The sequence below is a fragment of the Jatropha curcas genome, chromosome 8 (genome assembly GCF_041381405.1).
Source record: "Jatropha curcas cultivar XTBG-Jc1 chromosome 8, XTBG_Jcur_1.0, whole genome shotgun sequence".
Taxonomy (NCBI): Eukaryota; Viridiplantae; Streptophyta; class Magnoliopsida; order Malpighiales; family Euphorbiaceae; genus Jatropha; species Jatropha curcas.
In genome coordinates this window covers 2,940,590-2,968,465 of record NC_143158.1, presented here as the reverse complement: position 1 = coordinate 2,968,465, position 27,876 = coordinate 2,940,590, and the positions used below count along the sequence as shown (strand labels likewise).

Sequence of the window (27,876 nt, the reverse complement as noted above, 5' to 3'; positions counted from 1 at the left end):
AAAAAAAAAAAAAGAAAAACTTTACTGTTCAAATCTTATAGTAGCACTGTAGCAGTTAAAAAAAATGGTTATATCACCGTTGAATCAGTATTTTCCATGCGTAAGCACCAACATATTCGGAATTTGGGATTTCCAACCGTAAAACGTCCTTGTTTTGACTTCACAGTAAAAAAAGAAAAAACAAAAATCACCAGACAGAATGTACGATCGAAGCACTGAGCAGTGCGAAATTGGAACCATCGTGGCGACACGAGAGGGAAGGCTCTCAGCTTAACGAAGTACCTACAAGGAAGCTCCTTCTCTTGTTCTCTCTGCGTCTCTCCCAGGTCACTTTCTCAACCTGCCAATGTTCTCGCGTTTCCCTGTCTCATTCTCCATTGCTTGTTACATCTTTTTCTATATTTCTCATCATATTCGTTATTAGTTTACGGTTTCTCTATCGTCGAGGGCTTGATTCTCTGCTCAATATGGCAGAGCCGAATGGGTTTTATAGAATTAGGCTTTCCCAATTTCGTGGGATTTTCAATAAAATTTCTTTCTTGGTTTTGCTTTTTTTGTTGTATAATCAGTTTCTTGTGAATTCGCCTTCGTCTCTTCCTCTACAATGGGAGTTAAGTGGTCGGAGTATTGCTGAAATTAATGGTACTAGTTCTCTCAATGATACCAGTATTATTCCCCACCATGATCCTAAATTATGTGCTGGGTTGTTGGAGCATAAAGACTATAGCAATCAGTGTGAGTATTTGATTGCTCATCCTGAGTGTACCTCAGGTGGATTTTTCAATTACATTAGGTTTTTCTTTTGTGATTGCAAGAAATATGCTTTTTTGGGTTATATAGTGATGGGCACATGGCTCCTTGCGCTGTTTTATCTTTTGGGGAATACTGCTGCCGATTACTTTTGTTGTTCTTTGGAGAAGTTATCAAATTTGCTGAAATTGCCACCAGCTGTCGCTGGTGTTACTTTGCTGCCATTGGGAAATGGGGCCCCTGATGTGTTTGCTAGCATTGCTGCTTTTGTTGGCAAGAATGCTGGTGCAGTGGGTCTCAATAGTGTCTTAGGGGGAGCTGTTTTTATTACTTGTATTGTTGTGGGTGTTGTTTCTCTTTGTGTAGCAGAGAGGAGGATTCAGATTGATAGGGCATGTTTTATTAGAGATATATGCTTCTTTATGTTTACTCTTTTGTCACTCGGTACGTTGTTGATTGTTGGTAACGTGTCCATCGGGGGTGCAGTGGCATTTGTCTCTATCTATGTCATTTATGCATCTGCAGTTGCTGCAAATGAGATTTTTAGGAAACATGCTTGGAGATTGAGATTGAATGCTATAAAGCCATTGCTTCCTGTGAAAGGAAGTATTTTTTCTCATGAAAGTGAAGAGGATGACTCTGTCAATGCCTCACTGCTCGAGTCTGACTCTAAAGGTGATGTGCCACATCTCCAAAATAAACTCCCCCATTGGATGTGGGCCTCAAATGTGGCAATTTATTCAGATGAGGTCATGAAGGAGAGTCCAGATGATCCAAAAGACGTGTGGGGTTGGAATGAGGAGGAAACAGTGAATGGCTGGTGTTCTTGCTCCTTTTCTAAATTGTTTTCCTTGCTGGAGATGCCATTGACACTCCTGAGAAGATTGACAATTCCTATAGTGGAGGAGGAACGATGGTCAAAAGGTTATGCTGTCGCCAGTGCAACATTAGCACCCATACTTCTGGCGCTTTTATGGAACACCAAAGATAATGTTAGCATATTGAATCGAGAAATTTCATATTTTCTTGGTGTTGCTTCCGGTTGTGTTTTTGGTGTTCTTGCATATCTCTATACCAAAGCTGATGAGCCACCCCGCAAATTTATATTTCCATGGGTTCTGGGGGGATTTTTTATGAGTATTATCTGGTTCTACATTGTAGCTAATGAACTCGTCGCTTTGCTCGTGGCATATGGTGTAATATTTGGAATTAATCCATCACTCCTTGGATTAACTGTGTTGGCATGGGGAAACTCAATGGGTGATCTGATGTCAAATGTTGCATTAGCAACGAATGGTGGGGACAGCTTGCAAATTGCAATGTCTGGGTGCTATGCGGGGCCCATGTTCAACACACTTGTTGGATTGGGACTCTCAATGCTGCTTGGAGCCTGGTCTGATAGACCTAGACCTTACAAAGTTCCTGAAGATAGCAGTTTGTTTTATACAATGGGATTTCTTATGTTGGGCCTTATTTGGTCCCTTGTTGTGTTGCCAAGGAATGACATGCGCCCTAACAAGATATTAGGAGTTGGTCTCATAACAATCTACTTAATGTTTCTAATTTTCAGAATAAGCACATTCTTGGGTGCTATGTCAGGCTCAGGATTGTATTGATTTTTGCATTGTACCTTAGCCAGTTTTGATATTCTTTGACTCCTCAAGTACTAAATTTTGATCTTGTCCACTTCATTCACTGTTTTCTATTCGGTGAACAGTCTCTCTTATCTTGTATAGCATTCAGTTAGAGTCAGGTGTCTGAGTCTCCAGACAATATTATTGTAAACTGCCGTTTCATATTAAGAAATATGTTGACTCAACTCAGAGGCTACTATTTATTTTACAGCGATGCATTTTTTTTTTTATTCACCTGGTTTGGGATTAAGGCTTAATTGTTGTTTATGATATATTCCATTTGAAGCATACTTACTCTTTCTCATCTTTAGTTGCTTTCTTGCTCTCTTGCTGGGCTTACTGAACAACTGAAATCTTTAGTGCCCCACCTACACATGGCCATGCCTTTGGATGCTTCCTGGCCGCTTCTGTAGGCGAAAAAGTTTGTTTCTTTTTTTTTTTTTTTTTTTTTTTTTTTTTTTTGCCTCTTTGGATGCTTCCTGATCACCTCAAATTTAATAATAGAACGGAAATTAGTTAAACAAATTTTTTTGGGTAAATAACTATCTAGTGTCACAGGTTTTGTCATGATAACAACTTCGGCTATTGCCATCGCCAGCAATATATATGATCTGAATTCTGAACTCCTGTTAACAAATGACTTTATAGCTTGGGAAATCTTGTCCTATCCCCTAACTGAAAACACAACTGTTTCCCTTTTTTTTTTTTTTTAAATGGTATTAGTTGTAATTATCTTCTTTTCCGAGGAATCTGAATCATATTTTTTTTCTTTAAAAAAAAAGGGCAATAATTGGTCTATATATTTTTAACCTTTTCTTTTTTCAAAGTTCTTTCTTTTCTTTATCTCCATCCGCAAAAACAAACAAGAAAGAAGAAAACGCTGTCTTCCCTTGCAAGTTCCACTCCATCTAACATTCTCTTCCCTACCTAACCCAAACCTTTCCTGCCCTTCCCTTCCCTTCCGTTCATCTACAAAATCTGTTTCTCTCTGATCTCTCTCTATATCGATCGCCAAGATGATGCACATGACTTTATACTGGGGCAAAAAAGTAACGCTTCTCTTCGATTGTTGGAAAACCGATTCATGGCCCAGTTACTTCATCTCCTTGTTGGCCTGTTTCCTCTTCTCCGCGTTCTACCAATACATGGAGGATCGACGCCTCCGATTCAAAGCCCTCGCCGCCTCGAGAACTGCTCGCTCTCAGCCATCACCAATTGAAGCTCCTCTTTTGCGATCCAAAGGTCGTTTCAAACCCGCAAAATTCGCTTCCGCCATTTTGTTCGGAGTCAATTCGGCGATCGGATATCTACTGATGCTGGCGATAATGTCTTTTAATGGCGGCGTGTTCTTGGCTATTGTTGCTGGGTTGTCGATTGGGTATCTATTGTTTAGAAGTGAAGACGAGGAAGTTGTAGCGGTGGATGATCCTTGCGCTTGTGCTTGATAAAATTCACACACACACTATATACTCTATTTTTCTGCAAAATTTGATCTGATATTGTGCTTGTTCTGTCATTGTAGTTATAAATAACAAAGAATTGATTGTTTTCAATTTTTTCAGTTCTGAATGTGAATTTTCCTCTTTCTGGTTAGATCGAATGTATATTAGTCAAATTAAAGTTTTGGTTTTTCTTGCCATATTATGTACAGAGGGGTCAGTCCTTGATTTGGGTTATATGCCATACGTTGCTTCTCCCCTTGCTATACAGCTTTTATCTGCTTCTTCAACTTTAGACCAACTGGATTAATGTACTTAACGTTTATTATTGGCCAGATGCATTGTTCTTCTCCTTAGTACTATACTCAAGTTTCGCTTTCAAGGAAAACGCCAGAACTTGCTATTGTAATTGCCAATTTTGCCATAAAGAATGGGATTGGGAATTAAGCAAGAAACAGCTGGTCCTCACCAAATCATGAAAAGTCAAGTCCTTTTCCCCATCGGATTAGGAGAGGGGCTATTGTTCTATGTATTCACATCTTCAAGCTTCAACTTATTGTTGGTTACAGCTGATAAAAAGATCATGTCTTTTACAGCTGATAAAAAGATAATGTCTTTCTTTGGTTATTTAAGTTGTGCTATTGCTACTGACTACTTCCGTGACGAGTTTGGCGTTTCTTTGCCTTGTCTCATCAAAACTGCAACTAAAACTTCTGCTGCTAAAAAGGCAGATTTGCTCAAAAACGAGATAAAGAAAGATGGCAACAACTTGTCGGGGATGGCACCCACTAGTGCTTCTGCTAGTAATCATAAATCGCAGCATATTGCACCTGCTATTGCGCCCTTTTTGGATGGATTGCACTGTTTCGAGACTCAAGAATTATAAGCAGCTAGCTTTATATACTAGTAGTTTTTTAGTTTCTCTTTTGATCTCTTTCAAGTTATAATTTTTTATTAGCTAAATGTGGCTGGATATTTGAATTATGTCTATTCTTTAATGCCATCTTTGTGCTTTCTTACCTAATTAATTTTGGTATTTCAAGAGTTAGTTAACTAATTTTCAATGCCAACAACAAATCACCTAATGGTTTTTAATTAAAGAATTAAATTGTGGAAGCAAATTGATTTTGATAAAAGAGTAACAAAAAACTAATGACAATTACTTGTGCTGGGCAGAGGTTAATTGCAGTAAATAACTTTTATTAAGCAAGCATCTGATCAAGCTAGTACCCTTTATTTATTGTTCATTCCAATTCACATTCAAAAACCTTCTTAAAATTAATAATTTACATCTGGTTCACTGGCGAATGTGACAAAAACTTAAATCAATTAATTAGAATCTTGTTAGCTAGTCTCTGCATGTAAGAGACGATCAGCATCTGGTAGATTCAGCATAGATATAGTCAAGAACAGCAATGACTCCAAAAACAAAAGCCTGATCGATGCCAGCTTTCACCACTACATGATACAGATCCTTGCTTCTTCTCATCACCTCCTTGACTTCCTTCCTCACTCCAATCTTCCATGTAAATATTGCAAAAGTAAATTCACAATAAATTAATCAAAATTTCCATAGTAGCCATTGCACATGTTCGCTATCTGAAATTCCCAATTCTATGGTTCACTAGCAAAACTGAATTGGGGCACTGGAAACAGGAAAGAAACAGAATGGGAATAGAAACCCAGAGTGGAGGGATGGAATAGAGCAGCAAATGGCATAATAGTTTTTTTTTTTTTTAAAAAAAAAAAAATCAAATATGCTTTTTTTTTCTTTCAAAGTACCAAATATACTATCTTTCTTTAAGTCTTTCCTCCCAATTTTTATAACCAAATAAAGAGTGAATAACAAATTGTATTTCATACTTCATATGAAACATAAAACGGGAATTCATATCCCCATTTCCATTCCACCTCATCCTTATTTCATTCTGTTTTCCATTCCAGTTCATGTACCAAACATAGCCCAAAAGAGTTATAAATAATTAGATGGAAAAGTAGTAATGATGAAATAATAATTACCTGAGCAATAATGTTGCCCAAATAGTCAACAATACTACAATCTCTATCGGGGAAATAACCTTTGATCTCAAAGTCCCAGTCTTTATTGTTTTTTCTGGGTTCAATGGACACCTTAATTGTGTTGTTCCTTACCAAACATGAGTTTGGCTCCTTCAAGCTGAAAACCAACCTCTGCGATCCTTCATAGTCAAAACTGTAACCTTTCCATTTTGTATGAATGCTTAGTGCTTGAACAATCCCATCCTGCTCAAACAATTAAACACCAATTATCTAAACATGCAAATATATATATAATGATCAATTCGTCTTCAAGATGATTCCATCTTAAGTTGAACCCAATTAATTGATAAAGTGAAAACATACATATATAGAGAGATTATATATACCTTTCGACGGATAAGAATCAACGGATCTCCATCAGAGTCACGAAGCATTACCTCCCCTTGTTTGCCAAGAACTCCACACCCATCAACTCTAAAGACAACCTTTTGGTTGCAGTCTGTGACTACAAACCCTCCTCCATTTACTGCATGAGGCCTTTCCCTAACAACAAGTAGTACCTGAGATGAGGCACAATATAACTTGCTTACAATTGCCATGCAGCTGCCTGCATTTCTCGCACTCATCTTTATCTCTAATGATCTTGATCTTGATGATCTTGATGTAGCAATTGTAGTACATATATATACTATTTCCTAGTTTCTCTATGTACAGAAGATGCTAGAGTAACAATAAAGAAAGAAAGAAATAATACATATGCTTCAAATCAATTCCTAGCCATTACCAGATTCAAAGGTTTGGCAAGCCTTTTTGACAATATGATACGTAGAAGGTAGGAGAATATATGTAGAGCATATATAATACACCCCAAGTTACTTGTTGAAGATGGAGAAAGAATGTTAATTCACGCGCCTTAATTACTCAGAACCAGCGAATCATAAGAGAGCGTGTCATGAATTGCTTCGTAAGATTAAGACTATTGACCCATTTATAGCTAAAGATTATATCATATGGAGGTAACCAAACCACATACACAACAAGTCTAATGTCGTTTCAATAAAGCGTTAGCGAACTTTTTTGAAATTTTGGTACTTATTGACTAAGAAACCGAATACTTCATATGCAGAAGCCTAAATGTTCTGTTATTGAGGTCCTTTTGGTCACGAATTTCCTTATGTAGGGGTATCTTGTCCAACAAATTTAGGCTAACTTTCAGAGTGATCCTATTAATTAATTTTAGGGTCATTTGTTTAAAATGAATCTCAATTAACAGTTTATTGAATTGAATGATTACAAATTTATATTAAGAGCAGATTGCTGAATGATTCAGAAGTGGGATATGGTATCATTTGGCATCAGAAAAATAGAAATTAAAATGGTACTAAAAGGGGAATAATTATCCTATATTGATTAAAAAAAAATTTAACGAGTTGATCTCTTAACAATTAGGTTTTACTAGGAGATGAAAAAAAAAAAAATCATTTATGATCTAATCTCAAGAATTGAAGTCTAAGTTTGTTTCTTTTTTTTAAGGTGGTAAGAGATTGATAAATAAGAAAAAATATACTAATTTACGGCTTGATCCCAAATCTTAGGTTTCTCAATATTATTGTTTTGAATGTCAGTGGACAGTCCTTCCAATATACCAAAAAAAGAAAAGAATTAAGTCCACGACCGCGTGAACATTTCGTTTCATCACAGCCAAGTTACGAACGTCATTGTCGTTTCACATTTAGACAGGAATTAATTGATGATTGACGAAAATGATAAAATCCCGTGTAATTGGACTTGAGAAAAATAAATCAGAACAAACCAATCGGACTAAATGGGCTCCGGTAGTTGGGTTAACCAGAAGCCCAACCAGGCGCCGCACCGCTATACTGCACGTGTCAAATTCTTTACCGAAAGATCATAAGATACGACAATGATTGCTGATTCTAGTAAAACGCCCACCCGCACCGCACCCGGCTCACGTTAACTTTGTTACATCTTGAACTGCTAACTTGCTTTATTTTTATTGTTTTTAAAATTAAAACCGCGCGGTGCAACACTTTGGGAAAGAGCGGGAATGGGAATACGCATCATCGACTTGTCGTCTCAATGTCGGACCCACAGCCATCAGGATCTCAGGACCCCACGAGTGGGTACATTGGGGAGAGAGCACACGCTTCTGGTGGGCGCGCGTGGTGTCAGATGGGCTTAATGGAAAGTGGAGGATGAGCCCGTACGGAAGGTGGAGTTGGATCCACGAACCTGAGAGTGGTTTTTGGTGTGTTTTTTTAAGTAAAACAAGGTACCGTGCAGGACTGTTAAGTTGCTTTCGTAACCCATGAAATGTCTACTTCAATTTAAGTTTTCCTCTCCTTTTAATCGCTTTTTATTTTATATATATATATATATATATTTATTTATTTTCATGAATTTATTTTTAAGTTTAATTTTAAACTAATTGTAAACTAATTAATTTTTAAACTAACTTTATTTTAGTATTAGTTATATCTCGTGTCAAAACAAAAGTTAAAAAATGTTATTTTTATACCAATTAGAAGGCTACAATGTGCAAACTGATCAACGAACTTACTGTATTAAATTTTAAATTTAATTTCTATGCTTAATTGGAGTTAGTTGAATTATTTAATTTTATAAAATTAATTAATCAAGCCATTAAATTGATTAGTCATAAGTTACCATAATTTCAAAGTTGAACGAGTATTATTTAAGTCAATCAAAAGTCAAAAATTATTTATTTTTTCAAAGATATGCTTTGGCAACCTTGTAATAGATGTAGATTAAAATGTTAATCCAGTGAGTTAATTAAAATTCAAAAATCATTTTGAGCTATAATTTCTGAAGAACAGTATGAAATGCAGTGCATAGAGTGAAGAAATAACAAAGATTCCAGGTATGTGAAGGAGAGAATATAAGGGCGGAGAGTGAATGTACAAGAGTTGCACATTCACAGTTCATGAGAGCTTACTCCTTGTGGTCATTGTTTCTGGGTTGTCTCAAAATCAGAGCTGATTTCTTTCACTGTGGAGACTCCTCTCTCTCTCCTTCCATTTCCATTACATTTGCCCTTTTCTCTCTCCTACGCACCCATCACGTGTCCATCTCAGGTACTACATCGTGCTTTTCGCTTCTCCTCTGCATCCACCACCCCACCATCGCGACACTTACTCAGAAAATAATACACCCTCTCTGCACTGCTCAGATCAATACTCACTCAAATTCGATCGCAAAACTCTTTTCTTTTTTATTTTCTTTTTTAATCAAAATGGTTTCTTTCGTACTCTCAGACTTGCAGGCTTTTCCACAGCCGTCTTTACCATTATTACCACTATCATTATTACCATGCACAAAGGTTATTTCTCCAGAAAATATCACATCTCTCTCCCCTCCACGCACTGTCTGTGACAGTAATCACTCTCTTTTTATCCTTATTATTCATCTTTTTTACTCTTCCTTAATTCCCCATTAATCTTTCTTCTGCAACAATAAACCTCTTGCATCTGCTATAAATGCAGCCTTATTTACATTCATGTACTGTTTTGCTCTTCTTCTTTCACCCTCTGCCCTCTGCTCTGCTCTGCTCTGTTTTTTTTCTTTATGTATAATTTTTATTTTTATTTTTATTTTCTGGGTCGCAATTATCCTTGTCAGATCATGTAATTACTGCCTCTGCCACATACAAAACTTTCTTTTCGTTTTACTATAGCATTCACACCTAACATTACTTGCTCGCTTCTTGTTTGTCCCTTACTATTTGCTACTACCGGTTGCTTTGTTACTTCTTCTACTAGTACTACTTGTTTAGTCTCTTTTCTGCATCTCTTTCTTCGAGTTTTTTTGTGGTGTAATTGTTTTTCTTGGAAAGAGAGAAAAGAGTAATGGCTGAAAGTGACAGAGAAGTTGCTGCTGCTGCTAAGTCGGCTCGCTCTTCCTCTCTGCCGTCCTTGCCGCCGCCTTGTCCCAAGTCTCCGCCGGAGTATCCTGATTTGTATGGCAAACGCAGAGAAATGGCTAAGGTGCAGATGCTTGAGAGAGAGATCGGTTTTCTTGAGGTGGGTTTTTTTTTTTTCAAAAAAAAAAAAATCTGAACTTTCCTTTTCTTCAAATTTCTATGGCGCGGTAAGAAAATTTTAAATAATTTCATTCTTTTAAAATTTAGCAAATATTTCATGCACAAGACTTGTAGCTTTTTTGAAGTCTTAAGTTTCGGAGGTACCAAAACCTTTCTTGTTGTGAACATTGCATTGAATCATGAAAAGGGACAATCCAATATAGGTAGCTGAAGATGGAAATTGGTCATTTCTAGGTGAGAAGTTTTTTCTTCGACTGAAATATGCCAAACTTTCGAATCTATTTATTGATTATTGTCTAAAATATCGAAACTGGGTCATTACTGATGATTGTATTTTCCACCTAACCATAAAATTTCAGGCTTTTCCCTTCCTTAATGGGTAGTAGTCTCTTTTCACGTTCATTTAATAGGAATTTACCATTTACTTTGTGGCTCTAGAGCATTTTGTCATGATTCAAAATTTGGTCATCCCCATTTTCACAATATCAGAATCTTTTATCGTCAGATATATATGCAAGCATCAAGGACCCTGGTTACTTGATACAGTCATAACTAGGGAACTTTCAAGTGCTCTGCTGATAATTATACCAACTGTAGCAATTGCAAAAAAAGTGCACAATTACACAAGATCATAAGATTTTATAGATTCCAAGTGATTAATAGTATATACCCGCTTGCTCTGTTGTAACATAATTGGATTGTTGTTGTCAATTAGCAGATGTAGATCCGAGGCGTTAAAAGATATTTTATTCGAGTCAATTTGCATGTTAATTAGAGAGTAATTAGCCTTCTAATTATTAATCTTAAAAAAAAATTCTTTTTTTTGAAAATTTTGATTCTTGGCAACATGAAGATGTGCCTATACAGTCTGAAGAGGTGGTCCTAATTGAGCAACATGTGATCGGTTTCACTAATGACAGAGAATCGATCATATTTCTGTTTTATGATAAGTGCTGAGCAATCCAATTATTGATGTTTGTAGCTGCTTTCATATCTGCCATGTTCCCATCATGAAGTTTGTGCACAAGCACAACGCAAGTTATGCAAACAAGTCATTAGTCATTTTCTCTTGTTTTTTCTTGTGAGTTTTTATTCTCTTTCATTTCACTTTGTGCAGGAAGAACTAAAATCTGTTCAAGGCCTTCATCCTGCATCCAGATGCTGCAAAGAGTATGTCTGATTTTGCATTCATCAAATACTCCATTTGGAAATTTTTCATGTTGGATTATGTGTATAAATTTATTCAAATTGATATGATGTCAAGTTTAAATTAATTGAAGTCACATTCTGCAGGATAACTGATTTTGTAGTGGCAAATCCAGATCCTTTAATACCTACGTAAGATTGCTATTCCTGGTTTACATGTCTTCTCTCTGTTTAGTAAGGAGAAACATTAATCTTATCCCTTTTTCCTTTCAACTAGAAATCGGAAGAAACGAAGGTCTTGCAGATTCTGGAGGTGGCTATGGTACTGTTTTCATTTCCTTCTGTCTCAGTTATGATGTTATGAATCTATATTTATATGCTGATGGCTTAAGTTAATGTTTACACCAACTTAATTATCGTGCAATGTTAAAATTCTTCGAGAAGTAACAACCAAGTTGCTGTTTTTTGGTGCAGTGGAATACCTTGTTTTAATTTCTCATGGATTTGTTGTTGCTGCTGTTCGGGATGTTCTCTTGGTCTAAACTTGCCGCGCTGCTGTCACTGTGGATGTAGTGACTGTGGTCTAAGTAACTGCTGTCGCTGCGGGTGTAGTGACTGTGGTCTAAGTAACTGCTGTTCGTGTATCCGTTGCCCAGCAACCAAGTTGAGGTGTTGCTCTTGCTTTAGCCCTTGCCCATGCTCTTGCTCTTGCACTTGCTCTTGTCCGAAGTCCAATTGCTGTAGAAAGATCTCATGCAGCAGTGACTGCTGCAATTGTCAATTGCCCTCTTGTCCAGATTGCTCATGCTCTTGTTGCAAATGTTCATGGCCAAAATGCAAATGCAATTGCAATTGCTTTACATGGTTATGCTGTTGTCCTAAATGGACATGCTGTGCTCTTAAATGTCCTAAACGACCTAAATGTCCTAAGGTACGTCTTTCTTGCAATTGTACAAAAATCTCTTGTAATCCATGCTGTCTATTCTTTTAGCAAATTAGTGAAGCATGCACTTGTTTTCTCTTGTAATACAATTCAATTTCTTCACATATTATATTTTTGAAAATTTTCATAAGTTAGTTTTCTCTTTGGCTAAGACACTAATACACGATAAAAGGATTGGAATAAATCCATCATTGATTAGATTAATGGGGGCTCGATTGCTTTGGCTATATTGATTAGGTTTATAATAGCTAGTCTTATCATATACTCGATTGGTATATTTTTGTTTAGTTTTGAATGCTCAAATGAATTATGATCTTTGAATTGAAACCTGAGTGGACCTTTTCCATTAACTAATTATTGATGCAAAATAATTGAATTGGTTGTGCCATAATGTTTGATGGGTTGGTTATCTGGTTGCTACTGGCCTCTGGACATAATAAGACTACTCATTCTGCAAAAACTGTAACTACAGGAACCTGTCTTTTCCCTTCTGGTCTTTTAAGATCAAGGATATTTAAAGATAAGGCTTTGCACAGCCTTTCCCTTTGCCAATAATCTAAGGCAGAAGGGAAAGGATACAGTACAACTTATCTTAACTGCCAAATACCCATTAGTTCAATCTAGATATAGAAATCCCATGTCTGATCAATGTCAAACAATTTTTTTAAAAGAAAATCTTTTATAAAATAATTGATCTGATCCTCACTTCATACCAAGGCTAAAGGATAAAACATCATGTTCAATAAAATAGCATTTGAACTAACCGCTTAACGTTCATGAAATGTTACTAAAAAGCCGAGATTCACCGAATATGCCCTTGAAAAAAACTGTGAAGGCATCGCAGTTGTAATCTAGTCTACCAATTGTCTGTATTTTTTTATTTTTCTTTTATCTTTTTAAATTGTTTTCCACACAGTATCTTGAAGGGAAAAAAAAAGCGTACTCGAAACATTAAAAAGGGCAAAAAGCTAGCAACCTAACACAGGAAAAGCTTAATGCGCTACGGACTTTATAGCCTTATTGACCTCATGAATTAATTGGTCTAAACATTTGTTTTATTGGGCCAATAAAACAAATTAGATGTAACCATTGTCATTATTTGGAAAAAAGTTAGCAAGTCACATGCAAAATTTAGGAATTGAAAATTCAATCCTGACATTCCTTGTCTTTTTCATAAGGATTTATAATATAAAACGGTAAAAAAATTAAATTACTATATTGGATCTGGAGGATGATTCAATGGTTGTATATCACAATCCAAACTTGCATGATATTATGCTTAAAACACCATTTTCCACTAATGAATTGCGTGCTACCCTATTGCATTAGCTTTGGCAAGCACACAATAATTTTTTAATATCTCACTTTTGGCTGCCTATTTCTAAAGGCAAAACGCCATACCCAAACACCTTTGCACGTGCACAAAACTCTATGGATCAAAGCCTTTTGCTCCTTTTCAAACCTTAGGGCAAAGGCCCAACATGAGAAAGCCCATTTTGAACAGCTCACAACAAGTGCGTCCAAGTAAAGGCAATTGGGCTTCTAACTTGATGTTGAGCATTTCTCCAAACTATTGAACCAAACTCACTTCTAGCATCCTGATTTGCGCCTTTCTTTGCCACAAAAGTCACTGTGTACCTAAGCTTATCTCCTACATTTTTGAAAACAAGTTTGGTGGGCTTCACCGTCACTCCCACCGTGGACGGCCCATTAACGGCCACTTCATATATAGACCCTGCCTCCCCTACATTTGTCAATTCTCTTGTATACCTTACAACTCTTTTACTAGCGAAAACTACAGAGAAGGATGGGTAATTGAGCTCGCCGGGATCTCTAAATTTCTTGGAACAGGTAACGTTAGGCCGCTTAACAATGGCTTGAACATGATCGATGGTGTAACCAAGCGAGCACAAGAATGCTTCATACTCTTGAGTTGATATGTCATATACGAGGCCCGGAGTGAGAGCTTTATGTGGGTCAACGTGGCCGGATCCATGAGCCCATGGATTCGAGAAGGCACCGGCAACATCACTTCCGGCATCTCGCAGAGGGGAGTTGGTGTTGTCTACGACGTAGGCGGTGGTCATTAGGGCTGACTTGATTGCGCTTGGGCTCCAGCTTGGGTGGGCTGCCTTGAGCAATGCAGCTACTCCGCTGATGTGTGGGCAAGACATAGATGTTCCTAGAATTTAAAACAATAATAATAAATTAATAATGCATAAAATTAACGTTAATACTATCAAATAAGTATAGCCGTTGGGAATTACCTGACATGATGTTGAACTGTGTTTTTCTCGTATCCTTCTCCAGTCCAGTAGGTCCTACAGAGTCTGACCAGGCAGCCAAAATGTTGACTCCAGGACCAATCAGATCCGGCTTCAAGATTTGCGGTGTCACCATATTAGGACCTCTAGAGCTGAACGCTGCGACCACCGGTGACGGTCTTACGTTCAACACGGTTCCGCCGAAACTCAATAGTGCAGTTGGATTTGGATGGTTACTTACATATTCCCTAATTTTATCACCCGCTTTACGCCCAACCGCAACAGCTGGTAACAAGTGACTGTCTGCCACCAACTCTTCGCCGCTCGCGGCTGTGTTAGCTAATATCATACCAATTCCACCTGCGTCGCGTACGACAGCACCTTTTTCTACACGAGCGTTTATTCCTCTATCGCATACCACCACTTTCCCACGAACCATAGTCGGTTCGAGCGAACCGGGCAAGCATAAATTGCTTGAAATGTTTCTCTTGTTGTAAACTAAACCAACCAGTTTATTCCCCATTCCTGTTCCACTATACAGCGAGACACCGCTGAACCGGCTTTTGTCCCCCAACACTGCGTAAGCTGGAAAATCCCGGTCCAAAGTTCCGGCACCAACTGTCATTATCCAGGGAGCCACATTGGCCAAAGTGGCTCTGTTAGGTCCGCTGTTGCCGGCAGAGCAAGAGACAAAAATGCCCCTCTCCATTGCAGAATAAGCACCAATGGCAACAGTGTCCCGATAATACGGTGCGGATCCACCACCGAGAGAGAGCGAGAGCACGTCTACACCGTCTGCAATGGCCCGATCCATGCCTGCGAGTATGTCCGATCCAAAACAACCAGTATTCCAACACACCTTATAAGCGGCTACGCGCGAGTGTGGAGCCATCCCTCTAGCAGTTCCACTGGCGTAACCTAACAAACTGGCGTTAGCCACCTGCGAACCGGCGGCAGTGCTGGCCGTGTGAGTTCCATGTCCATCTTGATCACGAGGAGACTCGATCTCTTTAGGCTTCCTTAAGTAACCGCCACCAGATGCCATACGGTAACCCTTGGAAAAATAACGAGCTCCAATCAACTTCTTGTTGCAGAGTGTAGGACTGAAATCTTGCGCAGATTCACACTCGCCTTTCCACCGAGTTGGGATCTCGGGCATGCCCGAGTCATCGAAACTCTTCGACCCGGGCGTTACCCCAGTGTCAAGCACACCGATAACAACATCATGAGAGGCTTGATCAATATCTAAAGTGGTATGTCCATTGAAGAAGCCCAAGTCAGTGCTGAGACCAAGAAATTGAGGCGTGCGAGTGGTATGGAGAGAGTAAATGGTGTCTTCATAGACATCCAAGACAGCATCAGAGTTTCTTAGAGAATCAACTTCTTCAGGGTCAAGGGAGGCAGCAAAGCCAGGAAATGCAGTGGTGTAGGTGTAGAGGAGAGAATCAGAGGCGGAGGTGATGGATTGGAGACTAGCACTGTACCAATCATGGTGGGTGGCGAAGGATTCAGGCTTGGCGTTATGTTTCATGTGGACTATATAAGTTTGTTTGGCGGTGACGGAGAAAGAGAAGGCTAGGAGGAGGAGGATAGAGAGGAAAGAAATGCAGGCCATGTTGCCCATGCCTGAGTTTCCGATAATGGTTTTGTTTTTGCAGATAACCGAGTGTTAATGGCTAAGGTTAAATAAGATAAAGAGTTTGAGAAACAGTCGCTTGTAGCTGCGACTGCGTTGAAGTATTGGAAGGAAGAAATGGACCCATGTCAGACTTATAAAGGATCTGTATTTGAAAAAGCCTTGTAAATTTCCCTTTATTACAGGAAAAACCATTAAGCAAAAATCATTCATTAATATTTTTACGATAATAATGGTAATTTCCTTTGTATTAAAAAAAAAGAGTGTAAAATCACTTATATAAAATTTAAAAAATTGAATAGAGAAATTCATTGGAATGTTATAAAATTGAAAAATAATAAAAATAGAACCAATGGAAAGTAGAAGTGGAAGCCAGCCATGTATATGAGCCTATAATCTAAATTGCAAATATGAATAATATTATCTTCACGTCAAAGGCTTCTCCAATTATGTGTTCATTGCTGAGGACATAACATAACATAACATAACAACTGGGGTCCTGAAACTGTTTTCTCTATAATGAAAGTTACCAAATGTACTAACACTTGTTTGTCTTTTTATCTTTTATAATAATCATCACATGGAAACAGCACACAGCTGGACTGAACACACACACACAAAAGCAAAAGACCCCACCAGATTTTTCTTTTTTCTTTTTTCTTTTTTCTTTTTATAACTATATTTTCTTCTTACATTATGAAACCTAAGATTAAAATTAAGAAATCAGCATGTCCACTGATTAAGGCCAATTCGAGATGTGGGCTACAGTAAGATCAGTGATAAATGCATATATATATACATTCACACACCTAACACTTGTAATCATATTTATTATATTTTTATAAATAATTTATGAAAGAGCTGTAAGTGTATTGCAGATCATAGTTTTAGTTCGGGCGGTGGATATTTTTATTAATATCCACACCATTTTTTTATCCCATCAGGTGAAAGTGAATGTGAAGGGCATCAAAATATGTTTTGTAAATAAACGCGTGTGATAAGATAAAATACAAATATACAGATTTTTTTTTTTTTTTACTTCTACTTTTTTTTAATTTTTTTAAAGCAAAACTCAAAACTTTTCATTCATTATAAAAATGTGTAATTTTTTAAATTTAAAAATTATATTTATTTGATAATTATTTTTTATTTTTATTTGCCGTAAACTTATCGTTTGATATAAAAATTCTACATTAAATGACGTAGTGTAAGCAACTGCCTCGTGCAAATCATGCGGTGACATATTGTCGTTTTATTAAAGTTCGTGGGAGATGAGACTTAAGAGAGTGGTCCTCTCCGTAGTCTAAGCCTTCTTTTTTAGAAAGTAACGGCTAGATTTTTATGACGTGGTGACTTGTTTGACTTCTGACCAGGCGACACCTCACTTATCAGCTAATTAGATTATGACACGTCGCATTTTCCTTCCGTGCTTTTCTATTTACTGGAAGTGCTAGATAAATTAAAATAACATTTTGTGGACTTTTAAATTTGTAAGGAGGTTCAACAGAGTGACATTTCTTCACTGAATTAGTAACAATTATTGTGATGGAGAGGATGCGATCTTGATTCCTTCAATTTCGTATTAACAAGATGATATCTTTAGTTATAGTATGTTGAGAGACGTCGATGCATTAGAATTAGTTTTGTTTGGTGAAATTTGGTAAAGTGAAAAGACAATGTAGCTGGTTGGAGATGTGATTAGTGTAGAGAAGGTGTGTGATCTAAAAAGAGGAGACGAAGATGATGGGCATGCATGAGGGACAAAAGAAGCTGCCATATCCGCAGATAATGCCGCCAATCGAGCCAGCAAAACCTCTCAGATGGGCACGCTTGCAATTCCTTTTTTATTATTAATACTTTAACTTTTTCAACCAACCCCTTTCTCTTCTCTGTCTTTCTTCTTTTTCTTTTTCTACTATTTCAGTTCATACACACTTGCACATGTTGCATATACAAATCCACGCGGTTTTCTCTTCTGCCCACTTGCCTAGCTAGCTACCTCTTGCAACTCTTTTGTTCTTAGTTAGCTTAGCCACATATAAATAGGCTGTTTGGGCAGTTTTTTTCGGTGCTCACATTAAAATTTATTTTTTTTATAGTATTTGATAACGTAGTATTTGAGCTGACTAAGACAGTATTTTATAAAAATTAACTCATGTAACATTTAATTTTTTAATATTTTATGAAAAATTACTTAAATAACTACCAAATAAATATTACTAAAACAGCTAGCAGCTATCAAAACAATTAATTTTGTTTAACACATCATGACAAGGGATTAACTCGCCCTTATCCTAAGAAGTAAAAACCTCATTTCCTATTTTTATTGCCAGAATGAACATCTGACCATAAATATAACATTTTATATCAGAGGGTATTATATAGGAAACACTATATAATTAATAAACTACAAACTAGCTTTTGTCACTAGTAAAGTTGTAATTGGGGTTCTCCCCCTCCTAACTATTTAATAAACCAAAATGGATTTAATTATGATGCAAGAGAGGGGAGTATTATTGACAGAGGTCTAGTACTTTAGGGTAGGTTACCTACATATGTAAGGAGGAAAAAATATTTATTAGGTGAGGTGGTCCTTTCAATGTTGGAGTTAATGCTAAGTTTATTTTCTCTTTTCATTGTTGAATTAAAATATAAAAATAAAATAATAAACGGATTTGGTCCGCTAAAGACAAAAATACAAACATGATTTAATTAGTCTAGTCTAGGCTAGGCTCCAAATTTGATAAACACTCCAACCTTTGTATTTAAAAAATAAGTGTATATACAGCTTGACAATAGTTTTTGATTTGAATTTCTTTCTCTAATATTCAGAAAAAGAAACATTTCTTTTAACCGAAAGTCCCATTTTTATATTATATGCACAAAGAACAAATTACTAAATACTATCTTTAAAAACATATGTATGCATGTAGTGAAGTTTGAAATGAAGTATCATAAAACTCACAAGTCATGGCTTGGTTGCATGACCATGATTAAAATGTATATGGTGGAAATAGTTGACGACCACAGCGTTGGTGGTATGATTGTTAATGATTTTTAACTTTGGAAAAAGTAATTAAGCGAGGCTTCAAAATGATAAGCATGTCCTTAATTATTATTTCTTTTATTTAATCACAAGGTTTAAAAAAAAAAAAATTAAAATCACACTTATAACCTGGTTGTAGAGTTGTGACATATAATTGAATATTAAAAGGAAAAGAGAGTTGTTGATGGCTTTGAAAGAATAGGTAGGAAGCATTATTTGAGAGAGGAGAGGGAGAGCCCCATTCCTCATTTCCTCTCCAACCAACATAATAATTTTAGTGTAGTTTGTAATGGACTGAAATGCAAAAGTGAAAAAAAGCCGTTTGGTAGAAATATTAAAACAAGTCTTTATTAAGTGCTTTGGTCACTTGGAATTTGAAAACGACATTCCTCAAAGATACAGAAACAGAAAAAGAAAACGACTCACTGGTCACTTTGTATGTCAACAGACACTAGAAATAATATTAAATAGCAAAGCATTAAGTAATATTAAATAGTGTGAGAGCACTGAATCAAGCTTAATGAAATTATTCATATAATAATAATAATAATAATAAAAACAATAAATCATGAAAGTTCCAACATTGCAAGACATGTAATCTCATGAAATCTGTGGCCTTTATCCGCTTCCAACTTCAATAGGATTTTTGCTTCCGGAAGTAAATAATAAAAGGAGGAATTTTTTGAGCAATTCTTACGAGGAGGAGGTGTTACAAAATTTTTTCATTTTCCTTTTATTTCTAATAAAATTTGTAAAGGCAAAATAGTAAATTAGTTTTTTTTTTTTCTTTCAAATTAGATAAATGATGAATCTAATTAAAATTAGAGGGAAAAGCAATCCCCAAATCTAATTGAAATCAGAAGGGGTGACCGGAAAAATGTTAGTATTAAATCAGAAGTAAATGACCTTCAATTCTTGCTGGATTTTTAGCTTCCTCTAGTTTGTTGTAATGTTGCACATGGATCTGGCCTGGGACTGATGTTTTAGTTCTCTCATGTTAAAAGAACCAAACGATAAGTTGGTAAAAAGTCTATATATTTTTCAGAATGAAAACAAACATTCAAGTCGCTTTGGCTGAGTGGTTAAGGCGTGTGCCTGCTAAGTACATGGGGTTTCCCCGCGAGAGTTCGAATCTCTCAGGCGACGTCGTTTTTTTTTTTTTCATTTCGATTACCATCTGGGTCCGTGGTCGAACTTAATAGCAGGCAGCCAGGCACAGTCGTGAGCCCATGTAACTGACTTTAGCCAACATGCATTTGGACTCAGATTGAGTTCCCCACAAGAGCATTCCAACGAGTTTTTCTGCTTTTAATGCAATAGGCCTGAACATTATTCTATTTAGCCTCCGTTTATTACTGGAAAATAAATATATTTTGGATTTTTTAATATTTCAGATAATTAGAAAAGCCAGTAAATAAAAATAAAACCTCTTTCAAGGAAACTTACTTTCCATTTGTAAAAAGGAGATAATTTTCTGGACATTGATAAATATATTAGTCTTTTATTAATTTATTAATCACAATTGGTCGACTTCCACAAACATTCATTTTTTATGTATTTACTCATATTTAATAATAAAATCTTAAAGCACCAAATTTTCATAATTATAAATGTTTTTATGGTCTGTAAGTTAAATATTTTAATATTTTCGAAGTTACATTCATTAAGAAAAAAGAAAAAAGGTACGCGTAATAACCAAATACATGTTGCTTGCACAGGTTAACTTTTGAGAGGGAGAGAGAGAGAGACTCAGAAATAATACCAACCAAAGCTCATAAATTGCTCATATAGCCAATCAATCACTTGTCCTAATTCTTACATCAAATTACTTCTTAAAATAGGACGAGTAAATGTCATATCTTTGGAGAGTAGAGGAATCCAATTTTCTGAACATCATTTAAGCAGGAAGATAAAGGAGGTGAGATGAATATTCTAATGTCCGTACTTCTGGAATTCCCATTCGCTATTATCTGCCCATGTAACAAGACAACCACAGAAAAGAAATGAGAACACCCAAACCATATGACAGAAACTGTGATGACTATAATGAAATGAAGGACAGGAGATTAAGAAGGGGGAGGGGTAATAGCAAGAAACATACCCAATGGACACACTTGACGGGTCTTGAGCCACCGGCTAATGCAGTGAAAATGAAACGCGTGGTTGCAGACCCCTGCAGCAATTACTAGTTTAAATTCCATGGACGTAACACTCATAGATGTAAAATCAAAAAACAAACACCAGTGACATTTGAGAACAACATCAAGGGTGTGCATATGAGGGCAGATATCACATAGAGTTGTATCATATGCACCACACATGCAAAAAAAAAAAAAAAAAAGAAGAAGAATTGACCATCTAAAATTCTCAATTCCTTCTGGAGCAACTTATCATCACTGGTAGAAAAGAGTGAGAAAGAGACTATGCATATTCTGTGGCAATCTATGTATAAACAATATAATGTGTGACAGACAAGTTCCCAGAGCCACAACTGAATACAGTAGAATAAGTAAAGAAAACGTAATGCAGCATTAACTAATCAATATCATTGCAAGTCTCAACACACTGTTAATATCAATATCAATCTTCAGTGATATAATTCTCCTTTCATGTTGCTAAATTTACCCTAGCATACATATGAGAAAGAAGAAACTCAAATTTGATTACAAATCCAAATAGCTACCACTGTTACCGCTCATACTCATATTGTGGCCAGACTACATAAAATTTCAGTGATCGTCTGATCCATCTGTTAATTAGATTAGCTTCAAAGCAGGCATGCTTATCATCAGATCGATAATGTTCATAATTCAAATGCTGCAGCGTTATAACGACTGCACTAAAAGTCGTCAAACAATTTATATTCTAGCCATTGGTTATTGCATCATTGTTCACATATCTGTACACTAAGAAAACAAATTCTAGAATCTAAATGGGCTATAGAATTCTGTTGTTCTCTTTGAGTAATCAAACCAAACTAGTCGATGTGCACTCTACTAAAAACACAAGGATGAATGTCATAATCTCAGACCAGTTGTTCTTTGTTAAACAGAGACATAAACCGTATAAATACGTACACAACCTGACCCTGACATAGACACAGAGATGTAAAAGAAGAATTGAATGCTTACCCCAAGCAACAGTGCATTCCTCGCTAGTGGCACTAGCCTGGTTCGCTTGGCACTCAATACCTAATTACCAAACCATTATACAAAAAATAATTAGCAAAAATACCATAAAATTCAATAGAAAACCCCAGCCACGACAGGAGATCAATAATTGCCAATTTACCGAATAAATATCACTCACAGAGATCCATAATGTGGTTCCGACAAATAGCACAATTGTCAACAACAATATCTGCAATTGACCGACCGAGAAACAATATAAGCACCGGAATCAAGTAAAATCGAACACTAAAGACAACATAAACACGTACAGTATAAAACAAAATAAAGGAAAATATAATTAGGGTTTTGAACTAGAAGAAACTACCCCAGGCCCAGAGGGCGACGGCACTCCACTTTTTGATCTCGAATCGCTTGGTCTTCTTGGAAGAGGAAGAGGAAGCAGCGCTGCTCGATGCCTCGCCGACTGGAACCATAGCGACATCGGAATCCAAAGTCGCCATTGTTTCTGTGGAGTCGCTTTGGTTCTTTGGAACAGAGACGAGAGAAAGCGTAGTATATTTGTTTGCTGGCTAAGTAAACAATGGAAAGGAAATTTCACAGGCTTTGGCAAGGCAGGCAGTATATACGCATAAAGCAAATACTATTTCCAATTAGGAATTGCTAAATTAAATTAGGAATTCTATTTCCACTCATATTTTGAGCTAAAAATTTAAAAAATAATGAAAATTATTCATGTCTAATTGGTTTATTAAATCACCAATACAATTATATAGTTTCATTAATATAAAATTATTGTTATTATTGTATGATTCGATGCTAATGGTAATGCTAATAAGGGTATTAGTAAAAGGTATACTGATTGTCAAACCTTTCACACTTTGATTTTTTTTTTTATTATTTATAATTTTAATATAATTAAGCAATTGCATTGCCATTTGCGAAAACCTTTTCACACCTGATTGACCAGTCACAGTGCCTGTCTGCCTCTCCCCACCACCTCTGCGTAAAGTAAACTCCCAGAAGTCAGACCAACTTAGAGCCAAAATCCAAGCTCCCTATGTATCAAACTAAAAGCTCAAAAATGCTTAGTTCTTGGTCAATGTCCGCGAAATTGCTCTGATACTCCCTGGTAAGCCACCCCGAAACTACCCGCAAAATTAACCATCGTTGTTATATATATAGGTTTTAACGTTCTATTTTTTGGTGGGGAAAAAGGAAATTTAGGATGCAGAGGGACAAAAGCATAGACAAGGCCCTGAAACCACAAAGACGTCTACGCAGAAAGGGCGGCGATGGCAGTCGGCACCACAACAGAATTGAATATAATAATTTTCGACAACTTTTGTACTTCTTTCTTTGTATCATTGTTTTGGTGTTTCTGATGTTTTTTTCTCTCCATCATATCTTGGCTTTAGGCTAGCTATATACACACAGAAAAAAGGTGGATCGATCTCCATCCGTTGCGATTACTCTTACTCTTCTTATAGCATGGATGGAGTTCGATCCACTTGAATTAACTTCTTTTGAAGCTAAAATTAAGTTCTTTTAGCATATGTACTATTTGTGTTGTAATACTTTCATACTTGAATTCTTCAAAGTGAAATAATGAAGTTTGACGAATTAATATGAATTATTATTAGTTATTCCATGCATGTCCATAAATTATTAAATCTTGAATGATTCTGGAAAAGTTTAGTAATGATTGGGATCTTCATGCATGGAAGACTTCAATTCAAGAATAGCATATAGACAGTTGGTTGAATTCAATTCCATCTTGTTGAAATAGTCTAAAGACTCTAAAGTATTAATTAAGTCAGCAGCACAGAGACGGGTAGCCTTTTAAGGTACTTTTTCTTTTTCCTTTTTTTTTATTACAAGCACTTTGCTTGGCAATTATATGTAAACTGAATCAGATTACCCAGAAATTACATGGTAGTATTACCATTCCCAATCAGGACAAGCACAAAACCCTATTAACCTGTAAAAAATTATATTTTTATTCATGTACAAAGAGCAAACAAATGATTTGTGAACCCTAATGAATGTCATACTTTGATATAGCCAATGAACAGACATATAAAGATCAGTCCCTTAAAATTCCATTACGCACACAGTAAGAAGCATCAAATATGAGAAAAGAAAGAATTGGGATGGATGCCATTGATAATATCTAATGTACTCAATTAGAGTTTCAAGAAATAAAACAGTTCAACATTTCTGAAACTGTGATAAAAGAAACATGCTGCCGTTATTGAAACACCTGTCGTTTTGTCGGTGACGACGGTTGTTTTAGTCCGGTCGTTAGGCTGCATTGAATAAAATTAATAAATAATTGAATTGAACATTTCTTCAACGGTAACCAACAACTACAAGAACAAAAAGGCCCAATGAAATCATAATAACAAGAGGCCCAAAGAGACGGTATATATACGTAAAATTTTATCTCTTTGTTGAAATGGGCCAAGGAATCCAATAAAACGAAACTTGTTGTTGGTAGATATGGATTTATTTTGCAAATTAAATCTCATGTAGGCCCAAGCACAAAGTATAATTTGACCGAAAAAAAATAGAAAAATGTATGATTGACTATGAGGATCCTTCTCAGCTAGTTGGTTTAATTTTCTGAAATTAATAGCTAAGTAAAACTTACTCTTCATCATAAATCATAATCAAAAGCTTTATTTATATATTTAATTTTGTTTTCCAAGGCATTAAAACTTGTCTTAATAATCTATATATATATATATATATATATATATATATATATATATATATATATATATTTCACTCATTTCTAGGTTTTACTTTGACCGCTAATTGGAATTCATGAACATTACTTGCATTATTGTTCAATCACGAAAAAAAAAAAAAAAGATTCAAATTTATGATGTCCACTGGGATTTAAAAATTCCAATCCATATAATTTCTTGCTTAAAAAGCAAGGACACTTGCACACTTTTTTTTTTTTTTTTTTTTTGATTTCTTGCTATTATTTTCTGTCTCTTTTTTGGGTAAACAAATAATCTCTCCATAAGATTTTTGGATTTTTTTTTTTTTTTTTAGGATAGTAGTTCGTACGTAAAATCAACTATAAATAGAACAAAGAACAGCTCCAGACTCCACCGCCACCACTACCTTTTCATACTCCAATGGATTCTCTTAACATTTCATGGTTAGTTTTGGCTCTAACATGCTTAACAACTCTCATTTTCCTCCAAAAATATTTCAAGAACTCTAAATACTCGCTAAAACTTCCACCAGGCCCAAAACCATGGCCAATAATTGGCAATCTCAACCTAATTGGCCCTCTCCCGCATCAATCTCTACACAGATTGTCAAACAAATACGGACCCGTGATGCAACTCAAGTTCGGCTCCTTCCCAGTCATAGTAGCCTCATCATCAGAAATAGCAAAGCAAATCTTAAAATCAAACGATCAAATCTTTGCCTCCAGACCTCAAACTGCCGCAGGAAAATACACTACATATAACTACTCTAACATTACATGGGCGCCTTACGGACCGTACTGGCGCCAAGGTCGTAAAATATACCTTACTGAGTTATTCAGCTCTAAAAGACTGCAGTCTTATGAGTATATTCGTGTAGAGGAAATAAGAGCTTTTCTTGCTCGTATTAATTCCTTATCTAGTAAACCTATCATTCTCAAAGATCATCTCTCTCGCGTTACGCTTAGTATTATTAGTAGAATAGTACTAGGCAAGAAATATTTTAGTACTAATGAGTCTGAGAATGAGGAGATAGTGACGCTTGAAGAATTTCAAGAAATGTTAGATGAGTTATTTTGGCTTAATGGGGTTTTGAATATTGGGGATTGGATACCATGGTTAAATTTCTTGGACTTGCAGGGTTATGTTAAGCGAATGAAGGCTTTAAAGATTAAGTTCGATAGATTTCATGATCATGTGCTTGGTGAACATAAAGAGAAGAAAGCAGGAGAAGAAGATATGGTGGATTTACTATTGAAGCTTTCTAATAATCCTGATCTTGATGTTAAGCTTAATTCTGATAGTGTCAAGGGATTTACTCAGGTAATTTTTTTTTTATTTATTCGAGTCAAGAAAAAACAAATGAATTATACATTGTTAAACATTGATGTGAATTTTCACCGCAACCAGGATCTTATTGCTGGAGGAACAGATACATCAGCAACGACAGTGGAATGGGCAATGTCAGAACTCATGAAACAACCCCATTTAATTAAAAAAGCTACAGAAGAACTTGATAGAGTAATTGGAAAAGATAGATGGGTGGAAGAGAAAGACATCCCACAGCTTCCATACATAGATGCAATAATGAAAGAAACAATGAGAAAACATCCAGTTGCTGTAATGCTTGCACCCCATTTAGCCCTTGAAGATACTAAACTAGCTGGCTATGACATTGCTAAAGGAACAAGAGTGTTCATTAACACATGGAGTATGGGAAGAGACTCTTCAATGTGGGATGAACCAGAAGAGTTTAGACCAGAAAGATTTTTGAGTGACAAGGGTAGTAATATTGATGTGAAAGGACAGAGTTTAGAGTTATTGCCATTTGGTTCTGGAAGAAGAATGTGTCCTGGTTATAGCCTTGGCCTTAAAATGATAGGATCAAGCTTGGCTAATTTGTTGCATGGATTCAACTGGGAATTGCCTGACAACATGAAACCAGAAGATTTAAGCATGGATGAAGTTTATGGACTGGCTACTCCTAGAAAATTCCCTCTTGTTGCAATCCCAAAGCCTAGGCTTCAAATTCATCTCTATTGATCACTAATTTTCTGCTGTTAGTATTTCTTTCAATAACACTGCTTAACAGACTATTGAGTTCAACCATTGTGGTTGAATGATTTTAAATAATCGCCCAATTCACTGAAAAATGACAATATTTTGCGATTGTAAGGCTGTTACCTGCTAATAATTCAATGTCTAATATTTGTATTATGATACAAAATGAAGAAAAGCAAAGAGAAAATAAACACATTTGAAATCATGAATCTAAAGGCAACATCTGTGGTAACTTCCATATGATCTAACCTTGCTTGAGATATACAATTCTCTGCGCTGCGCACACCTTGTCATTCTGAAAATGTAAAATTTAAATTGTCAAGTAGAAAGAAGAAGAAGAAGAAGAGGAAAAACAATCATATTATTTAAGTAAATCGAGAGAAAGGGAAAAGGAAACCTTTGCTTTGAGCAATGGCCTTTTCGGTGAGTTCTAAATTAAACTGCGCTTTGGCCAGAGATATGACATATTCAACCGAGGCTGGAGCAAGATCAACGGCTTGTGCAGCTGACGCAACAGCATCAGAAAGATACTTCTTTCTCATATCCAAATCGCCGATGCCTAGAGGCAGAGCAATATTCAAATGGATTTGGCTTTCTAAATCATGGACATAAGCCATATTTTTATAGCGGGATACAATTTCCTTAATCAGCTTCTCTGCTTCCTCCGATTTATTTGCTTCTAGAGACATAGCAAGTGCTTCCTCGCACGCTGCCTTAGTGGCGGAATCTAACTCGGATTCTTTAGCCGCCGGCGGTGAAGGAGAGGAGTTCGGGTGTGAATTATTTGAAGCCATAGCGTTAATTTGGCAATAACGGAAATGGGACTTCTATATGGATTAATGAAAGATTTGATTTGTGGCCCATAAGATGTAGTCATGGCCCATAAAAGAAGGCCCAGAGTATGTTGTTCTAAATCAAATCATATATTTTATTAGTCTATTAATTACTAATTCCTTTTTATTAATTGATTTATGAGCTTAACTTCAATATTAATATATAG

The 27,876-nt window shown here is 36.2% G+C and overlaps 8 protein-coding genes, 2 long non-coding RNA genes and 1 other non-coding gene across 12 annotated transcripts; 7 read left to right on the top strand and 4 right to left on the bottom strand.

Annotated features, from left to right (window-relative positions):
* Window positions 1-14: 14 nt before the first annotated feature.
* On the top strand, window positions 15-4,847 carry LOC119370006 (uncharacterized). The gene is made up of 2 exons (XR_016322110.1): window positions 15-326; window positions 4,160-4,847. It is a non-coding gene; the product is annotated as an uncharacterized LOC119370006 (long non-coding RNA).
* Window positions 333-2,569, top strand: LOC105637975 (cation/calcium exchanger 4). Its single transcript, XM_012221672.3, has one exon. It carries the CDS (start codon window positions 468-470, stop codon window positions 2,364-2,366), a length of 1,899 nt encoding a protein of 632 aa, XP_012077062.1. The 5' UTR covers window positions 333-467; the 3' UTR covers window positions 2,367-2,569.
* COPT5 (copper transporter 5) lies at window positions 3,202-4,093 on the top strand. Its single transcript, XM_020680869.3, has one exon. The coding sequence runs from the start codon at window positions 3,401-3,403 to the stop codon at window positions 3,827-3,829; it is 429 nt and encodes a 142-aa protein (XP_020536528.1). The 5' UTR covers window positions 3,202-3,400; the 3' UTR covers window positions 3,830-4,093.
* Window positions 4,848-5,038: 191 nt separating the features above from the next.
* On the bottom strand, window positions 5,039-6,761 carry LOC105637974 (LURP-one-like protein (DUF567)). The gene is made up of 3 exons (XM_012221671.4): window positions 6,229-6,761; window positions 5,843-6,085; window positions 5,039-5,342 (listed from the first exon to the last, which is right to left on the bottom strand). Exons 1-3 carry the CDS (start codon window positions 6,466-6,468, stop codon window positions 5,196-5,198), a joined length of 630 nt encoding a protein of 209 aa, XP_012077061.1. The 5' UTR covers window positions 6,469-6,761; the 3' UTR covers window positions 5,039-5,195.
* A 1,976-nt stretch (window positions 6,762-8,737) lies between these two features.
* AGG3 (guanine nucleotide-binding protein subunit gamma) lies at window positions 8,738-12,142 on the top strand. The gene is made up of 5 exons (XM_012221670.4): window positions 8,738-9,903; window positions 11,041-11,093; window positions 11,217-11,261; window positions 11,347-11,391; window positions 11,544-12,142. The coding sequence occupies exons 1-5, from the start codon at window positions 9,730-9,732 to the stop codon at window positions 12,058-12,060; spliced, it is 834 nt and encodes a 277-aa protein (XP_012077060.1). The 5' UTR covers window positions 8,738-9,729; the 3' UTR covers window positions 12,061-12,142.
* Window positions 12,143-13,244: 1,102 nt separating this feature from the next.
* Window positions 13,245-16,018, bottom strand: LOC105637972 (Subtilase family protein). Its single transcript, XM_012221668.4, has 2 exons — window positions 14,280-16,018; window positions 13,245-14,194 (listed from the first exon to the last, which is right to left on the bottom strand). The coding sequence occupies exons 1-2, from the start codon at window positions 15,898-15,900 to the stop codon at window positions 13,518-13,520; spliced, it is 2,298 nt and encodes a 765-aa protein (XP_012077058.1). The 5' UTR covers window positions 15,901-16,018; the 3' UTR covers window positions 13,245-13,517.
* Window positions 16,019-20,022: 4,004 nt separating this feature from the next.
* TRNAS-GCU (transfer RNA serine (anticodon GCU)) lies at window positions 20,023-20,104 on the top strand. The gene has a single exon. It is a non-coding gene; the product is annotated as a tRNA-Ser (tRNA).
* A 786-nt stretch (window positions 20,105-20,890) lies between these two features.
* On the bottom strand, window positions 20,891-22,589 carry RBX1 (RING-box 1). Its single transcript, NM_001308725.1, has 5 exons — window positions 22,454-22,589; window positions 22,268-22,318; window positions 22,090-22,149; window positions 21,060-21,131; window positions 20,891-20,928 (listed from the first exon to the last, which is right to left on the bottom strand). The coding sequence occupies exons 1-5, from the start codon at window positions 22,587-22,589 to the stop codon at window positions 20,891-20,893; spliced, it is 357 nt and encodes a 118-aa protein (NP_001295654.1).
* A 376-nt stretch (window positions 22,590-22,965) lies between these two features.
* Window positions 22,966-23,719, top strand: LOC119370010 (uncharacterized). Its single transcript, XR_005177561.2, has 2 exons — window positions 22,966-23,218; window positions 23,305-23,719. It is a non-coding gene; the product is annotated as an uncharacterized LOC119370010 (long non-coding RNA).
* A 500-nt stretch (window positions 23,720-24,219) lies between these two features.
* LOC105637970 (uncharacterized) lies at window positions 24,220-27,695 on the bottom strand. Of its 2 annotated transcripts, XM_020680710.3 has the most exons (3): window positions 27,274-27,695; window positions 27,126-27,171; window positions 24,220-24,395 (listed from the first exon to the last, which is right to left on the bottom strand). In XM_020680710.3, the coding sequence occupies exons 1-2, from the start codon at window positions 27,668-27,670 to the stop codon at window positions 27,167-27,169; spliced, it is 402 nt and encodes a 133-aa protein (XP_020536369.1). In that variant the 5' UTR covers window positions 27,671-27,695; the 3' UTR covers window positions 24,220-24,395; window positions 27,126-27,166. The 2 variants fall into 2 exon arrangements, with proteins under 2 accessions (XP_020536369.1, XP_012077056.1); XM_012221666.4 differs by lacking the exon at window positions 24,220-24,395 and having other exon boundaries at window positions 26,957-27,171.
* LOC105637969 (trimethyltridecatetraene synthase) lies at window positions 25,228-26,951 on the top strand. Its single transcript, XM_012221665.4, has 2 exons — window positions 25,228-26,138; window positions 26,226-26,951. Exons 1-2 carry the CDS (start codon window positions 25,239-25,241, stop codon window positions 26,856-26,858), a joined length of 1,533 nt encoding a protein of 510 aa, XP_012077055.1. The 5' UTR covers window positions 25,228-25,238; the 3' UTR covers window positions 26,859-26,951.
* Window positions 27,696-27,876: the final 181 nt, after the last annotated feature.

What these genes read in the sequence shown, in the direction of transcription:
- LOC105637975 (XM_012221672.3), top strand. Translation starts at nt 468, where the DNA reads ATGGCAGAGCCGAATGGGTTTTATAGAATTAGGCTTTCCCAATTTCGT.
- COPT5 (XM_020680869.3), top strand. Translation starts at nt 3,401, where the DNA reads ATGATGCACATGACTTTATACTGGGGCAAAAAAGTAACGCTTCTCTTC.
- LOC105637974 (XM_012221671.4), bottom strand. Translation starts at nt 6,468, where the DNA reads ATGAGTGCGAGAAATGCAGGCAGCTGCATGGCAATTGTAAGCAAGTTA. An exon ending in TGATTCTTATCCGTCGAAAG is followed by an intron (nt 6,086 to 6,228) that starts GTATATATAATC and finishes TTGTTTGAGCAG; the next exon opens with GATGGGATTGTTCAAGCACT. An exon ending in TGGGCAACATTATTGCTCAG is followed by an intron (nt 5,343 to 5,842) that starts GTAATTATTATT and finishes TTTACATGGAAG; the next exon opens with ATTGGAGTGAGGAAGGAAGT.
- AGG3 (XM_012221670.4), top strand. Translation starts at nt 9,730, where the DNA reads ATGGCTGAAAGTGACAGAGAAGTTGCTGCTGCTGCTAAGTCGGCTCGC. An exon ending in GCATCCAGATGCTGCAAAGA is followed by an intron (nt 11,094 to 11,216) that starts GTATGTCTGATT and finishes CACATTCTGCAG; the next exon opens with GATAACTGATTTTGTAGTGG. An exon ending in CCAGATCCTTTAATACCTAC is followed by an intron (nt 11,262 to 11,346) that starts GTAAGATTGCTA and finishes CCTTTCAACTAG; the next exon opens with AAATCGGAAGAAACGAAGGT.
- LOC105637972 (XM_012221668.4), bottom strand. Translation starts at nt 15,900, where the DNA reads ATGGGCAACATGGCCTGCATTTCTTTCCTCTCTATCCTCCTCCTCCTA. An exon ending in ACAGTTCAACATCATGTCAG is followed by an intron (nt 14,195 to 14,279) that starts GTAATTCCCAAC and finishes TTTAAATTCTAG; the next exon opens with GAACATCTATGTCTTGCCCA.
- RBX1 (NM_001308725.1), bottom strand. Translation starts at nt 22,589, where the DNA reads ATGGCGACTTTGGATTCCGATGTCGCTATGGTTCCAGTCGGCGAGGCA. An exon ending in CGTCGCCCTCTGGGCCTGGG is followed by an intron (nt 22,319 to 22,453) that starts GTAGTTTCTTCT and finishes GGTCAATTGCAG; the next exon opens with ATATTGTTGTTGACAATTGT. An exon ending in CCGTCAAGTGTGTCCATTGG is followed by an intron (nt 20,929 to 21,059) that starts GTATGTTTCTTG and finishes TTACATGGGCAG; the next exon opens with ATAATAGCGAATGGGAATTC.
- LOC105637969 (XM_012221665.4), top strand. Translation starts at nt 25,239, where the DNA reads ATGGATTCTCTTAACATTTCATGGTTAGTTTTGGCTCTAACATGCTTA. An exon ending in GTGTCAAGGGATTTACTCAG is followed by an intron (nt 26,139 to 26,225) that starts GTAATTTTTTTT and finishes CACCGCAACCAG; the next exon opens with GATCTTATTGCTGGAGGAAC.
- LOC105637970 (XM_020680710.3), bottom strand. Translation starts at nt 27,670, where the DNA reads ATGGCTTCAAATAATTCACACCCGAACTCCTCTCCTTCACCGCCGGCG.